This window comes from Dendrobates tinctorius, unplaced genomic scaffold, assembly GCF_039654945.1.
Source record: "Dendrobates tinctorius isolate UK_male_01 unplaced genomic scaffold, ASM3965494v1 ptg000233l, whole genome shotgun sequence".
NCBI lineage: Eukaryota > Metazoa > Chordata > Amphibia > Anura > Dendrobatidae > Dendrobates > Dendrobates tinctorius.
This window is the reverse complement of record NW_027361900.1, coordinates 4,312,602-4,328,986: the sequence shown is the minus strand read 5'-3', so window position 1 is coordinate 4,328,986 and position 16,385 is coordinate 4,312,602. Positions and strand designations below refer to the sequence as shown.

General features: G+C 45.8%; 1 protein-coding gene across 1 annotated transcript in view; it reads left to right on the top strand.

Annotated features, from left to right (window-relative positions):
• Positions 1-16,079, top strand: part of LOC141060280 (uncharacterized) — a 35,060-nt gene extending 18,981 nt beyond the window's left edge. Inside the window, exon 4 of the mRNA XM_073556498.1 lies at positions 14,426-16,079. Coding sequence (XP_073412599.1) covers positions 14,426-15,282 — 857 coding nt within the window. The 3' untranslated portion in view covers positions 15,283-16,079. The remainder of the gene's footprint in view (positions 1-14,425) is intronic.
• The last annotated feature ends 306 nt before the right edge of the window (positions 16,080-16,385 follow it).

Below are 16,385 nucleotides of genomic sequence, written 5' to 3'. Positions count from 1 at the left end.
CTGTGGGCGGGGCTTTATGTGGTGCTCTGTTTTATTCATCTGTATTGGCTTATGACAGGTCGCTGACCCCTCACTGACCTGCCCCCCATTATTACATGATGCATATAGAGTTGAGCGACTTTTGGTTTTTTAGGGTCGCGTTTCGTTTCGTGAAACCCGACTTTTCCAAAAGTCGGGTCGAGCAAGATCGTCCGATTATAGGGAAAAGTCGGGGTCGTCCCGAAGCAAGAAACCCAATGTAAGTCAATGGGGAATAAAAGTCGGCAGTGAGAGGAGGACAGGAAACACACCTACAGTGCCCATTTGAATGCCAAAAGCATCAATTCTTCTTACTTAAGCTTGTCAACCTTAATTAACTTCATAATACAAGTTACGCACTGAAAAATGGGGGTTATTTGGCTAAAGTTGTGGGGGGGGGAGGGCTGGCTGCAGGTTTTCATGTGCCCTGGGCGAAAGAGCGCCCCTTTAACACATACCACAACTCATCATGCTCCGATACGGCAGAGAAATAGCGGTATAGTACAATGAAAAATACTTCACTTTTTACATCTCATGACGAGGCCCATCTATTTCTCCATACAGAATCATTGGTCCCATATAATGTTTGAAGCAGTATATGATGAGCTCCACATAATGCTACAGTATATGTTGGTCCCCATGGATGAAGCTCCACTGTCTTATGGGCCCAAATAATGCTCCAAACATAATGGGCCCCATTTCTAATGCTCTAGTGTATAATGGGCCCTGTAAATGCTGCTCCAGTGTCTGATGTCCACCTTTGGAATGTTCCAGTGTATGGTGGGCCCCATCTATCATTCTCCAGAGTAACGTGCTCCCCAAAAATTGCTGTCCCAACATTGAAAACAATCAAATAAGTCTCCTCGCTAGGGAATCCCTGTACTAGTCTGGACTCCTCGTCGTCCCCATCTTCCATCTCACTGCACAGTATTTCAACCTTGCAAGTGCTGTGATCCTGAGCAAGCAGGGGGGGCCCACTCGTTGGTGACGGCACTGGCACAGGGCCCCTGATAGTACGGTGGTGTGTCTGATGGCGGGTGGGCCGAACCTGCACTTTCATCTGCAGCTTCCTCTTTGTCACCGTGTAAGATGGAACTGTATATGGGAAGGGCAACCTGAGTTCATCAGGGTCAGATTCAGGCCGTGTAGCGTGCGAGGGGAATGTAGTGGTCTGGGTCAATGTACCAGCAGATTCATCGAGCAGTGGCTGGGCATCAGTGCACTTGTGTCGCCCCCAGGAGTACGGTCGCCACAGTGGCATTACCTTCCTCCTAGGGAGTGTGATGTCATGCTTGGGAGCAACGAAGGATCTCTCTAGCAGGTTAACTGATTGGGCGGCGTTATTACCACGAGTCATGACCCTCCAAACAGCGTTCATGAAGGCAAAGTGTTTGTTTTACGTGGGCAGTATGGTTGCAAAGCTGAACCTTAAAGGAATGTCCAGAAGGGCACCACCAGGAGTAGAGCCTACGGTTAAATTCGACTCCACCTGGGAAACCTCAACCATGCCAGCTACAGAACAGATGCACACATTGCAAGCTTAATTCCGTTAACGAACGAGACTCCGTCATGCCCCGCGGTCCGAGTCCGGCTTACTAGAGGGACACGTGAGGCTCTGGAACATGAGATTGGCCAATAACTGGTGTGTCATGCCCTTACATGTCCATGGCTGCATGTGCGCTACACTGAAAATGCGAGCGTTTGTCGCTTACAGGTGCAGATAACCCGCTGAACAACGTTAGTGATGGGGATCACTGATTACAATTATTACCCGCGAACAATGATTTCCCAGTAAGTGCAGGTCAACTGCAGTTCCGGAATTAGGCCTAACCGTCATTCCTGAAAACATGAAAAACTTACGTGTGCAAACCACAGGTGCTGTAGCTTGCTTAACAGCTCGCCAGCCGTTCTCACACCCAGTATGGATTACACGTGATTGCACAAAGGTTAGAAAGGGTACCGTATCCCCAGATAACATGTATGGATAGCATACACATTCAAAATATATGTCTCAGGAGGCAGGCTCAGACGGTGTTAGGCCCAGTATGGATTGCACGTGATTGCACAAAGGTTAGAAAGGGTACCGTATCCCCGGATAACATGTATGGATAGCGTACACATTCAAAATATATGTCTCAGAAGGCAGGCTCAGACGGTGTTAGGCCCAGTATGGATTGCACGTGATTGCACAAAGGTTAGAAAGGGTACCGTATCCCCGGATAACATGTATGGATAGCGTACACATTCAAAATATATGTCTCAGGAGGCAGGCTCAGACGGTGTTAGGCCCAGTATGGATTGCACGTGATTGCACAAAGGTTAGAAAGGGTACCGTATCCCCGGATAACATGTATGGATAGCGTACACATTCAAAATATATGTCTCAGGAGGCAGGCTCAGACGGTGTTAGGCCCAGTATGGATTGCACGTGATTGCACAAAGGTTAGAAAGGGTACCGTATCCCCGGATAACATGTATGGATAGCGTACACATTCAAAATATATGTCTCAGGAGGCAGGCTCAGACGGTGTTAGGCCCAGTATGGATTGCACGTGATTGCACAAAGGTTAGAAAGGGTACCGTATCCCGGATAACATGTATGGATAGCGTACACATTCAAAATATATGTCTCAGGAGGCAGGCTCAGACGGTGTTAGGCCCTGTATGGATTGCACGTGATTGCACAAAGGTTAGAAAGGGTACCGTATCCCCGGATAACATGTATGGATAGCATACACATTCAAAATATATGTCTCAGGAGGCAGGCTCAGACGGTGTTAGGCCCAGTATGGATTGCACGTGATTGCATAAAGGTTAGAAAGGGTACCGTATCCCCGGATAACATGTATGGATAGCGTACACATTCAAAATATATGTCTCAGGAGGCAGGCTCAGACGGTGTCAGGCCCAGTATGAATTTGACGGGATTGCACAAAGGTTAGAAAGGGTACCGTATCCCCGGATAACATGTATGGATAGCATACACATTCAAAATATATGTCTCAGGAGGCAGGCTCAGACGGTGTCAGGCACGGTATGGATTTGACGGCCCAGATTACACAGCGGAGGAGCAGGGAGAGGTAAAGATTGCAAATGCTGGGGCCCTGCCCAAGCAAGGGGGGCCCACTCGTGGGCATCGGTACTGGCACTGGGCCCCTCAGTACAGCGGTGTGTCTGACGGCGGGTGTGCACTACCACCGTCAGAGACACTTGATTGCACTATGAGGGACCCTGTGCCAGTGCCCGCGCCCAAGAGTCGGCCTACCCACCTGTCCAGGGCAACGGCACTCGCACGGTGTCGTGCGCTAGGTGGTGACCCCGGCCATGGGGGGGAGGCAGCACAGTTAGGGAGTTTTAGAAAGTGGCATATGTTGATGTTGGACATTCAGCTGATGCAAAAGGCGAAATAGGTCAAGTCCCAGGAAGAGGTGGACCAAAGCAAGCCATTTTTCTGTCACCCTATGTGTCATCAGGGGAAGGTGGGACAAAATCCTTGGAAACCCATGCATGGTTAATTTTAATGAAGGTTAGATCATCCACATTTTGGGTTGACAGACGGGTCCTTTTTTCTGTCAGGATTGATCCAGCTGCACTGAAGACTCTTTCCGATAGCACACTTGCAGCTGGGCAAGCGAGCTCCTGTAAGGCATATTGTGCCAATTCAGGCCAGGTGTCCAGTTTAGCGGCCCAATAGTCAAAGGGGAATGACCTGTGTGGGAGAACATCGATATGGGAGGAAAAGTAGTTTGTAACCATGGTTGACAACTGCTGTCTCCTGTCACTTTCCATCGATGCAGTATTACCAGTTGTGTGAGCGGTATTTGAAAAATCAGTCCATAACATTGTCATGAAACCCCTGTCTCCAACGCCACTTCTGCTGTGTGCACCACGAACACCTCTGCCAAGCTGCCCCCGGCCCGTAAGGCTCGTGTGAGAACCATCACCGCTGCTGTGTGCTGGGAATGCCTCAAGCAACCGATTTACCAGAGTTGCTTGTTTATTAGCCAATATTAGGTCAAGCTTCTCCTGTGGCATGATGTTTTGTAATTTGCCTTTATAGCGTGGATCCAGGATGCTGGCCAACCTGTAGTCGTCATCGTTCATCATTTTGGCAATGCGGGGGTCCCTTTTTAGGATCCGCAAGGCATAATCTGACATGTGGGCCAATGTTCCCGGTGTCAATGATGCACTGCGAGTGCTGGTTGGAAGAGCACTTTCTGGCAAATCCACATCCCTCCAGTCACGCACAAACCCTGTACCAGACCTTGCCACGCCAACATTTTCACTTGCCCCACGAGATGCATCCTCCTCCCCTAAGTAATCATCCCCATCATCATCCTCCTCCTCCTCTTCTTCCTCCACCTCGTCCAGGAGAGGTCCCTGAGCAGACAATGGCTGAATGTCATCAAGGATTCCCTCCTCCTCTTCCTCCTCATCAACATTGGCTGCAGACGCCTGCTCCTTAAGGTGCGTCAAAGTTTGCATGAGCAGACGCATAAGTGGGATGCTCATGCTTAGGATGGCGTCGTCTGCGCTTACCAGCCGTGTGCATTCCTCAAAACACTGAAGGACTTTACAGAGGTCTTTCAGCTTCGACCACTGCACACCTGTCAACTCCATGTCTGCTCTCAAAGTGCCTGGCCGTGTATCCTCCCACAAATGCATTATGGCCTGCCTCTGCTCGCACAGCCGCTCCACCATGTGCAGGGTGGAGTTCCACCTTATTGCAATGTCGATAATGAGGTGGTGGTTGGGAAGGTGGAGCAATCGCTGCAGCTTCTGCATACGAACGGAGTGTACAGGCGACCGGCGGATGTGTGCGCACAGTCTTCGCACCTTCTGGAGCAGGGCTGTTAACTCCGGATAATTTTTGAGGAAGCACTGCACCACCAGATTCAAGGTGTGAGCCAAGCAAGGTATGTGGCTGAGTTTTGAAAGGGCTATGACTGCCACAAAATTACGGCCATTATCACTAACTACCTTGCCTGCCTCAAGATGTACACTGCCCAGCCATGACTCAGTTTGTCGCTTTAAGTACTCGGCCAGCACCTCGGCGGTATGTCTGTCGCCCAAACACATCATCTGCAACACAGCCTGCTGACGCTTTCCACTAGCTGCTCGATAGGGGGACACATCGTGTGCAACAGTGGCAGCTGCAGATGGAGTGCTCGTATGACTGCGCTCTGTGGACGAGCTTTCGCTTCTGGAGGAGGAGGAGGAGGGTGGAACGCCTACAGCCAACTGTTTCCTATACCGTGGGCTAGGCAGCACTGTCCCACCACCGCTGTCCCCTGTGGACCCTGCATCCACCACATTAACCCAGTGCGCAGTGATGGACACGTAACAGCCCTGGCCATGCCGACTGGACCATGCATCAGTTGTGAGGTGCACCTTTCCGCTCACTGACTGCTTGAGTGCATGGACAATGCGGTCTTTCACATGATGGTGGAGGGCTGGGATGGCTTTGCGAGAGAAGAAGTGGCGACTGGGTAGGTCATAGCGTGGTACTGCATAGGCCATGAGTTCGCGGAAAGCTGTGCTTTCCACCAACCGAAAGGGCATCATCTCAAACGAGATTAGTTTGGCAATGTGGGCGTTCAAACCCAGTGTACGCGGATGAGAGACTGAGTACTTTCTTGACCTACTCATAGTGTCTGGGAGGGTGAGCTGGACTTGAGAGCTGCATATGGTGGAAGTAGCGGTGGACAGGGCGGACTGAGAGAGGGTTGATGATGGTGATGGAGTTGGTGTTCTTTCTGATGGCCTAGAATCAGTCTTTCGTTGATATAACAGTGGGATTCCCTAACTGCTGTGGCCTTACAACGACACCTCAACATTTGCTGCTGTGCTAACCGGTGGGCTTACAGTGGGGGAAACAATGTAGCGTTGATGACTACCTTCGTTGTGATCAGTTGCACATGTGGCACTTGAGGTTTGGTGTTGTGTCCACGCTTGCAAGTGCATGCTGGTTAAATGTCTAAGCATGCAACTGGTATTCAAATTTTTCAGATTTTTCCCTCGGCTAAAGGTCTTGGCGCACTTCTTACAGATAACCTTGGCCTGATCATGAGGATTTTGTTCAAAAAAGTGCCACACTGCACTCTTCCTACTTTGGCAGACATTTTGCGGCCTAGCACGCTGTGATCTTTTGACCCTCTGGACAAGCTGTCCAGCAACTCTTTTGATGTTTGGAACCTGTCTTTGGAGTGCTCCGGGCCTGCCAGATAACAGCTGTTGCGATGTCGATGTCTGCTGTGGATGCTCCTCATCTGAGCTATTGGAAGCAGCACCCTCTTCCCCCAATGGATGCCAATCTGGGTCAACAACTGGGTCATCCATCACCTCCTCTTCTATGTCATGTGCACCTTCCTCTGTGTCACCGTGTATGGTGGTATAGTGTGCGGGAAGGGGCACCTGAGTCTCATCAGGGTCAGAATCTGGCTCTGTACACTGCGAGGACAATGTAGTGCTCTGAGTGAATGTACCAGCAGAATCATCCATCAGCGGCTGTGCATCAGTGCACTCCATGTCAGATTCATCTTGGCCTGGGTAATTCACCATTTCACTTGATAATCCAGGCATGGTATGTGAAAACAGCTCCATGGAGTAATCAGTAGTATGGCCTGCGTCATCCTTCAATCTTGGTTGGGGTGAAGGACACAAGGAAAGGTGTGGTTCATGAACATGAGCCTCCAATGACGACTCAGTGCTTTTACTTTTTACAACTGAAGAAGAGGAGGCGATAGAGCTGGAGGCTGAGTCAGCAATGTAAGACAAAACTTTTTCCTGGTGCTCTGGCTTTAAAAGCGGTTTGCCAACTCCTAGAAAACTAAGCGTTCGAGGCCTTATGTAGCCAGACAATGACGCAGGCTCAACACCTCCTGCATTCGGTCCTATTTTGCTCTTGCCACTACCATCAGATCCACCACCAACACCATCATTACCAGCTGCCAACCCCCGCCCAATCCCACGGCCTCTTCCACCAGCCTTCCTCATTTTTGGTAGAAATGTAGACAAAATCCAACAAACTATATAGCATGTAAAACAAGGTATAAGGTGTCTATAGGACAGGGGAGATTTTGAATTTCTGCACACACTTTTGGACACTGGACACTTTTGGATTGTGTGAGGCCCAATGAATATCTGAGCGCTATGTGACAGGCTCGATGGCACAGCTGTGACCTAAGTGACTAGAGGATAAGTGAGATTTTGAATCTCTGCACACACTTTTGGACACTGGACACTTTTGGATTGTGTGAGGCCCAATGAATATCTGAGCGCTATGTGACAGGCTCGATGGCACAGCTGTGACCTAAGTGACTAGAGGATAAGTGAGATTTTGAATCTCTGCACACACTTTTGGACACTGGACACTTTTGGATTGTGTGAGGCCCAATGAATATCTGAGCGCTATGTGACAGGCTCGATGGCACAGCTGTGACCTAAGTGACTAGAGGATAAGTGAGATTTTGAATCTCTGCACACACTTTTGGACACTGGACACTTTTGGATTGTGTGAGGCCCAATGAATATCTGAGCGCTATGTGACAGGCTCGATGGCACAGCTGTGACCTAAGTGACTAGAGGATAAGTGAGATTTTGAATCTCTGCACACACTTTTGGACACTGGACACTTTTGGATTGTGTGAGGCCCAATGAATATCTGAGCGCTATGTGACAGGCTCGATGGCACAGCTGTGACCTAAGTGACTAGAGGATAAGTGAGATTTTGAATCTCTGCACACACTTTTGGACACTGGACACTTTTGGATTGTGTGAGGCCCAATGAATATCTGAGCGCTATGTGACAGGCTCGATGGCACAGCTGTGACCCAAGTGACTAGAGGATAAGTGAGATTTTGAATCTCTGCACACACTTTTGGACACTGGACACTTTTGGATTGTGTGAGGCCCAATGAATATCTGAGCGCTATGTGACAGGCTCGATGGCACAGCTGTGACCTAAGTGACTAGAGGATAAGTGAGATTTTGAATCTCTGCACACACTTTTGGACACTGGACACTTTTGGATTGTGTGAGGCCCAATGAATATCTGAGCGCTATGTGACAGGCTCGATGGCACAGCTGTGACCTAAGTGACTAGAGGATAAGTGAGATTTTGAATCTCTGCACACACTTTTGGACACTGGACACTTTTGGATTGTGTGAGGCCCACTGATATCTGAGCGCTATGTGACAGGCTCGATGGCACAGCTGTGACCTAAGTGACTAGAGGATAAGGGAGATTGGATTGCTTTTAAAAAAGCAGTTTGTGGAGCAGTGGGTAAACAGCAATGCCAGCCTGTCAGGAAGCCTTAAAAGGCAGCCCAACAACCAAAACCACTGATACACCACAATATAGCCTCCCCTTGCACTGCACACACAGTGACTGGTGTGTTGTGCAGGCCAAATTGCTATCAGCAGCAGAAGCAGTTTTTTTTTCTTCTCAGCAGGACAAAAAAAAAAAATTGGGATTGCTTTTAAAAAAGCAGTTTGAGGCCCAATGAATATCTGAGTGCTATGTGACAGGCTCGATGGCACAGCTGTGACCAAAGTGACTAGAGGATAAGGGAGATTGGATTGCTTTTAAAAAAGCAGTTTGCGGAGCAGTGGGTAAACAGCAATGCCAGCCTGTCAGGAAGCCTTAGAAGGCAGCCTAACAACCAACACCACTGATACACCACTATATAGCCTCCCCTTGCACTGCACACACAGTGACTGGTGTGTTGTGCAGGCCAAATCGCTAGCAGCAGAAGCAGTTTTTTTGTCTTCTTCCCTGCCTAACGCTCTCCCTACAGAATCAGCAGCAACCTCTCCCTATACTGAGATCGGCAGAAGTAAGATGGCGGTCGGCGTGCACGCCCTTTTATACCCCCTGTAACACCCACCAAAGCAAGCCAATCACTTGCATGCCCTTCTGAAAGATGGTGGTGACCCGTGCCTATGTCATCACGTTGCCCACAGTGTCCGTGGATCCTGATTGGCTGAAAAAGAGCGCAAAACAAACTTTTGAAACGCGACTTTGGCGCGTAAGTCGCCGACCTTGTGGCCGACCTCATCCTAGGGTCGGGTTTCGTTTCATGAAACCCGACTTTGCTAAAAGTCGGCGACTTTTGAATTTTTTCGACCCGTTTCGCTCAACTCTAGATGCATATAATAGCATTGATGTTATTGGTGATAATGCCTATAATATTGTGGCTATTGTGAGGCTTAGAAAGAAATTACATCCAGCACAATGTCACCGGCGATGGCGGCGCCTGCGCAGTAGCATCTATATCAACTATATCAAATTTTTTTGTTAGGAAGTTATAAGGGTTAAAAGTTAAACAGCGATTTCTCATTTTTACAACAAAATTTACAAAACCATTTTTTTAGGGACCACCTCACATTTGAAATGAGTTTGGGGGGTCAATATGACAGAAAATACCCAAAAGTGACACCATTCTAAAAACTGCACCCCTCATGCTACTCAAAACTACATTCAAGAAGTTACTTAACCCTTCAGGTGCTTCACTGAAATGAATGGAATGTGGAAGGAAAAAATAAACATTTACTTTAATTTTCTTTCACAAAAATTTTCCTTTAGACCTATTTTTTTTTTAGTTTCGCCAGGGTAACAGGAGAAAATGGACTATACATTTTGTTGTGCAATTTCTCCTGAGCATGCCGATACCCCATATGTGAGGGAAATCTACTGTTTGGGTGCACGGCAGGGCTCGGAAGGGAAGGCGCTCCATTTGATTTTTTGAATGTAAAATATACTGTAATAATTAGCGGTTGCCATGTCGTGTTTGGAGAGCCCCTGATATGCCTAAACAGTGGAAACCACCAACAAGTGACACCATTTTAGAAACTAGACCTCTTAGGGAACTTATCCAGATGTGTATTGAGCACCTTCAACCCACAGGTGCTTCACAGAAGTTTATAACATGGCGCCATGCAAATAAAAAAAAATACGATTTTTCACAAATCTTTTTAGCTCCATATTTTGCATTTTCATAAGGGTAACGGGAGAAATTGCTCCATACAATTTGTTGTGCAATTTCTCCTGAGCTCGCCGATACCCCACATGTGGGAGAATACTACTGTTTCGGCGCATGGCAGGGCTTGGAAGGGAAGGAGCGCTGTATTGGAGAGCAGATTTTGCTGGAAGTGTTTGTGGGTGACATGTCACATTGTCAGAGCCCCTGAGGTGCCAGAACAGCAAAATCCCCCAAAAGTGACTGCATTTTACAAAATACTACCCTGAATGAATTCTTCTAGTGGTGCAGTGAGCATACTGACCCCACAGCTGTTCCATAGAAAATTATACCATTGGGCAGTGAAGAAAAAATAATTACTGTATTTTTTGGACTATAAGACGCACCCCAAATTTTCAAAAGGAAAATAGGGGAGAAAAATGTGCAAAATGGGGGTCCATCTTACATCCGAATTCAGCTTACCGGGGGGGTGGAATCAGCACAGGTGCAAGAGTGGTCACAGACGTTGTTCGGTGGTCCAGGCTGGTGCGGTGGCTTCCGGAAGCTCCCATTCCAGGCTGGTGTGGCAGCGGTGCTCTGTGCTTGGGTGGAAGTGCTCTGCGTTGGGTCAGCAGCGCTCCACCTGTGGCGGCGGCAGCGCTCTGTGCTGGGGCAGCGGCACCCTGTGCTGCGTGGGGGGCTTTGCTGCCATTTTGTCAAAGCCTTAAGCCCCTGCAGCTCCATTGCTGTGATGCGATGGCCTCCGGGAGAATGGCAGGTGGGGGCGGCACATGCTCAGATTTAGATCTCGGCAACGAGATCTCGGGGCGAGATCTGAATCTGAGCATGCGCCGTTCCCAGCGGCCATTTTTCTGGAGACCACCGCATCGTAGCAATGAAACTGCAGGGGTCTCTGGACTTTGACAAAATTCCAGTGGAGCCCTCCACGCAGCACAGAGCGCCGCCGCCACAGCATTTGTAAGTAAATTCCTACTATAAGACGCATCCCTATTTCCCCACTAAATTTTTTGGCAAAAAGTGCGTCTTATAGTCTGAAAAATATGGTACATTTTTATCACTAAAATGTTGTTTTAACCCCAGATATTACATTGGAAATTAGGTAGATAGGTAAATGGTCACTAAACCCAGAGATGAATTCACAGAGGGGGGGTCATTTCTAATTCCCAGAGGGGTGTCATTTCTAAAATGGGGTCACTTCAGGGGGGATTCTGCTGTTGTGGCACTTTGGAGAGCCGCTAAGTGCTAGAACAACAGAATCCCCCCCTGAAGTGACCCCATTTTGGAAATGACACCCCTCTGGGAATTCATCTATGAATATAGTGAACATTTTCTCTACATGGATGATTTCCAGAAACTCGTAGTGGAAGTTTTAGAGCAAAAATTGAAAAAATGTCATTGTAGTGCCCAATATATTGTGCCCAGCTTGTGTCTCTGGAGACCTCCCCCCACCTACCACCGGAAATTGTTAAGTCAGCTCTACTCATATGTGTCTGTCACTAAATAAACCAAATGCTTGAATGTCAAAACAGTTCAAAGACGGGGTTCTGTGTGGAAGATTGTAAAGCCATCATGGAGGCATAAGGCTGGCAATGATGGGCATTGTGGGTAATAATAGCGGGTATCATGCCTCATTCCTCTCTAGGAACATACACGACATCTTCTCTGGGGTTCTTTCTTGTTTCAGTTACTGGGATGAGTGCAATAAAATGTCACTCAGTGAGTCTTCTGACGTCTTCAGATTATAAAGGATTGGCGGGGACAAAATTCTCAAAAACAAGATTTTCAGTGACCTTTTCCTGATAATCAAGGAAAATATCTGCATTTCCGGCTTTTTTGTATAACACAAAAGAATTATATGTGGCCACCTGAAACAAATACATGACTAACTTTTTATACCAGATATATGATTTTCTTGATACCTGGTATGGCTGTAGAACCTGATCTGCAAGGTCCACACCCCCATATATTTGTTGTAGTCAATGACAGACCCAGGTTTTGGAGTAGTGGATCCCTGTTGGTCTGCAGTGGCCCTTGTGGAATCTGTGTGGATCGAGCTCAGGATAAAAATATCTTTATCCTTATACTTAAGGACAAGCAGCTCTCCATTGTGTAAAGCCCCTGACTGCCCCTTTCGGAACTTTTTGCTGACCAATGATTGTGGAAACACCTGACGGTTTTTGCGAATAGTCCCACAAGCCCCTATGTTATGTTCAACCAGACTTTTAAATAGGGGTATGCTGGTGTAGAAGTTGTCAACATACAGATTGTAGCCTTTTTGTAAAAATGGCGTTATCAGCTCCCAAATGATTTTTCCCTATGTCCCCAGATAAGTAGGGCCTCCTGGTGGGTTTAGTTGGCTATCTTTCTCCTCATAAATGCGAAAAGCTGATGTGTATCCGGTTGGACTCTCGCACATTTTATAGAGCCTTATTCCAAAAATTGCCCTCTTAGAAGGAATAAATTGCTTGAGGTGCAGTCTTCCTTTTCCTTTTCTGTGATGATGGGTCTGATTTTGAATAGTCTGTCATGTTCAGGGACATTTCTGGGCAGGCATTGACTATTGTCGTTAAAATGACAAAATCTCATGAGCATTTCATAATGGGTCCTACGAAGAACAGCAGAAAACATAGGGGTGGCTTGAACAGGGCAGTTGGACCAATAGGACCGAATGGTTATTTTTTTTAACAAGTTCCATATTGAATGTAAGTCCTAAAAATGTTTTCCTTTCTAGGACATTAGTTTGTCCATAAATTTGACCTAGCATAATAGGATCGTGGATTCTGGCTGATGAATTCGGACACATATAAATTTGTAGGACAATATGCTCTAGCAAGCTATCTGTCAGAAACAAATTAAAAAAATAATCGTTCCAAAATTTTCCACCTCCACATTTATACCAGGAATGGCATTAAAATTAGGGATGAATGGAGTAGCCGAATCCGAAGCCTCCCATCTGGGAAATGCTACATCAAGAGGCAAAGCCCCTTGGACATTGGTGTGCGCCAATTCACGAGCACTAGGGACAGCGCTAGTACTGGGCTTTGTTCCCTGAGTTGGAGACATTTCTCCAGAAGCGCTATTTTTCCTTCTTGTTGTACTGGTCCTTGTGTGTGAGGATGGACCAGAATCACTGTTCATTTCTGAGCTATCACTGTCGCTGCTACTAAAACCCTCGAAATCCACATCGCCATCTGACACTGAACTTTCTTCACTGTCAGAACATAAAAGTGCATAAGCCTCCTCTGCACTATAATACTGACGGGCCATTTTATTCGTTTATAGTTTTTTTTCTCCGGAAATAGAAAACTCTCACGTAACATGACTGACGTGACCAAATTATTGGGGAGACAATTGAGAAAAGCCTAATTCTTTAGCCTACCCCTAACTGTAGAATAAACTCTAACTTTAGCCTAACAGTAACCCTAACTTTAGCCTAACAGTAACCCTAACTTTTGCCTATCAGTAACCCCAACTTTTGCCTAACAGTAACCCAACTTTTGCCTAACAGTAACCCAACTTTTGCCTAACAGTAACCCAACTTTTGCCTAATAGTAACCTTAACTTTCGCCTGACAGGAACCCTTTAGCCCCCGTCTCACATAGCGAGATCGATTTTGTGATGCATCAGCGATCTCACCTGCGTTCTCGCTACTTGTGACACATAGCGGCGATTGGGCCCCTGCTGCGGTGTTGCTGATCATGCTCGAATGTCCTGGGCCATTTTTTGATCGCTGGTGTCCCGCGGGCCAGCATGCATCGCTGTGTTTGACAGGGACAATGAGGAATGACCTCAGTACTACAGGTCTGAGAGACCGGATCCCAACGACTGTCGTATCATTCTATATCGCTGCTGCGTCGCTGTGAGATCTGACTTTGACATCTCACCAGCGACCATGTAGCGATGCACCAGCGATTCCTATTAGGTCATATCATTGTCGGGATCGCTGGTGCATCGCCAAGCGTGACAGTACTCTTACTTTAGCCCCAACACTAACCCTAACTATAGCATTAACTCTAACCTGCCTTGACTAAGGGTGCTGAGACTCTAGAAATGCGTTGAGAATGCAAGCATCTGTATTTTCTATGCAGGCATTTTAACTTCCTCTTTGTAACGTCTGATGTGAATAAAGAAATCTGTTTTCACAACATCGTGGAGCTGGAGAACTTCTTCCAATTATTTTTGCCTATGTAACATTGATTGGTTTCTTTATATTTGATATTTGGGAGGCAGAATGAACAAACAGTTGAACACCACACACTACTGGCTCATCCAACAAGGTTTTCTATTAGACTGTGAAATGTCATTGTCTTGGTAAATAATTAAAGTTTTTTACATAGTTTGCCATTTTTATGGACAGTTTAAGTAGAAATGTTCAAAAATATAAAACTCAAGGATATTTTATTAAAAAAATTGTTTTTTTATCCTAGAAGATGACTGTACCAAGCGATCAGAGGGACAGCTGACATCTTCAATTTTTAAATCTAATGATCTTGAGATCCTACAAGATACAACTGAAGTGAATGCTATTACTCCAGATATATCATCACCTATTCACAGTAAAGATCTGTCATCTGATCCTATGAAACAAGTCACATCTTCTGATTCTTTACCGATTACTAAGGAAATTCAAAGTCACAAAAGAGACATTAAAAAACAAACTGCTCCTAAAGCAAAGAAGCCATTTTCATGTTCAGAATGTGGGAAATGTTTTAACACGAAATCACAATTGGTTAATCACCATAGGACTCACACAGGGGAGAAGCCTTTTTCCTGTTCAGAATGTGGGAAATGTTTTAGCCGGAAAGAGCATCTTATTAATCACCAGAGAACTCACACAGGGGAGAAGCCGTTTTCCTGTTCAGAATGTGGGAAATGTTTTAAACAGAAAGAGCATCTTATTAATCACCAGAGAACTCACACAGGGGAGAAGCTTTTTTCATGTTCAGAATGTGGGAAATGTTTTACTCAGAAACCAAATCTTGTTACACATCAGAGAATTCACACAGCAGAGAAGCCATATTCATGTTCAGAATGTGGGAAATATTTTAAATGGAAAGTAAGTCTTGATCGCCATCAGAGAACTCACACAGGGGAGAAGCCTTTTTCCTGTTCAGAATGTGGGAAATGTTTTACTCATAATTCAAATCTTGTTAGACATCAGAGAATTCACACAGCAGAGAAGCCATATTCATGTTCAGAATGTGGGAAATGTTTTAAATGGAAAGTAAGTCTTGATAGCCATCAGAGAACTCACACAGGGGAGAAGCCTTTTTCATTTTCTTAATGTGGGAAATGTTTTACTCAGAAACCAAATCTCATTACACATCAAAGAATTCACACAGCAGAGAAGCCATATTCATGTTCAGAATGTGAGAAATATTTTAAATGGAAAGTAAGTCTTGATAGCCATCAGAGAACTCACACAGGGGAGAAGCCTTTTTCCTGTTCATAATGTGGGAAATGTTTTAGCCGGAAAGAGCATCTTATTAATCACCAGAGAACTCACACAGGGGAGAAACCTTTTTCCTGCTCAGAATGTAGGAAATGTTTTAACCAGAAAGAGCATCTTATTAATCACCAGAGAACTCACACAGGAGAGAAGCTTTTTTCATGTTCAGAATGTGGGAAATGTTTTACTCAGAAACCAAATCTTGTTACACATCAGAGAATTCACACAGCAGAGAAGCCATATTCATGTTCAGAATGTCGGAAATATTTTAAATGGAAAGTAAGTCTTGAAAGCCATCAGAGAACTCACACAGGGGAGAAGCCTTTTTCCTGTTCAGAATGTGGGAAATGTTTTACTCATAATTCAAATCTTGTTAGACATCAGAGAATTCACACAGCAGAGAAGCCATATTCATGTTCAGAATGTGGGAAATGTTTTAAATGGAAAGTAAGTCTTGATCGCCATCAGAGAACTCACACAGGGGAGAAGCCTTTTTCATTTTCTTAATGTGGGAAATGTTTTACTTGGAAATCAACTGTTAATAAACATCAGAGATGTCACATAGGGGAGAAGCCTTTTTTATGTTCAGAATGTTGGAAACGTTTTAACCAAAATTAGATCTTCTTAAAGGGGTTGTCTCTTGTCATTCCTCATGTTTGCTGACAAAAGGATAAAACTAAACTTTATTAACTCAAAATGTAAAACTATACCCATAAATTTACCCCCTGAAGGTTAGTCAGAAGATGACTAATAGAAAAAACATGTACCCCACGTTTCAGTAGATAGGGTGATAGGGTATACACACGCACTCTCCAAGCCTCTCATTTCTGTGAGTTTTGTCATCCTCACCAAAGGCGACTCATCAGCAGACTACATTTAATATTTATCTATATTCAAGCCAGACTAGATGGAAAAAAACTAAAATCATGTATCATGTT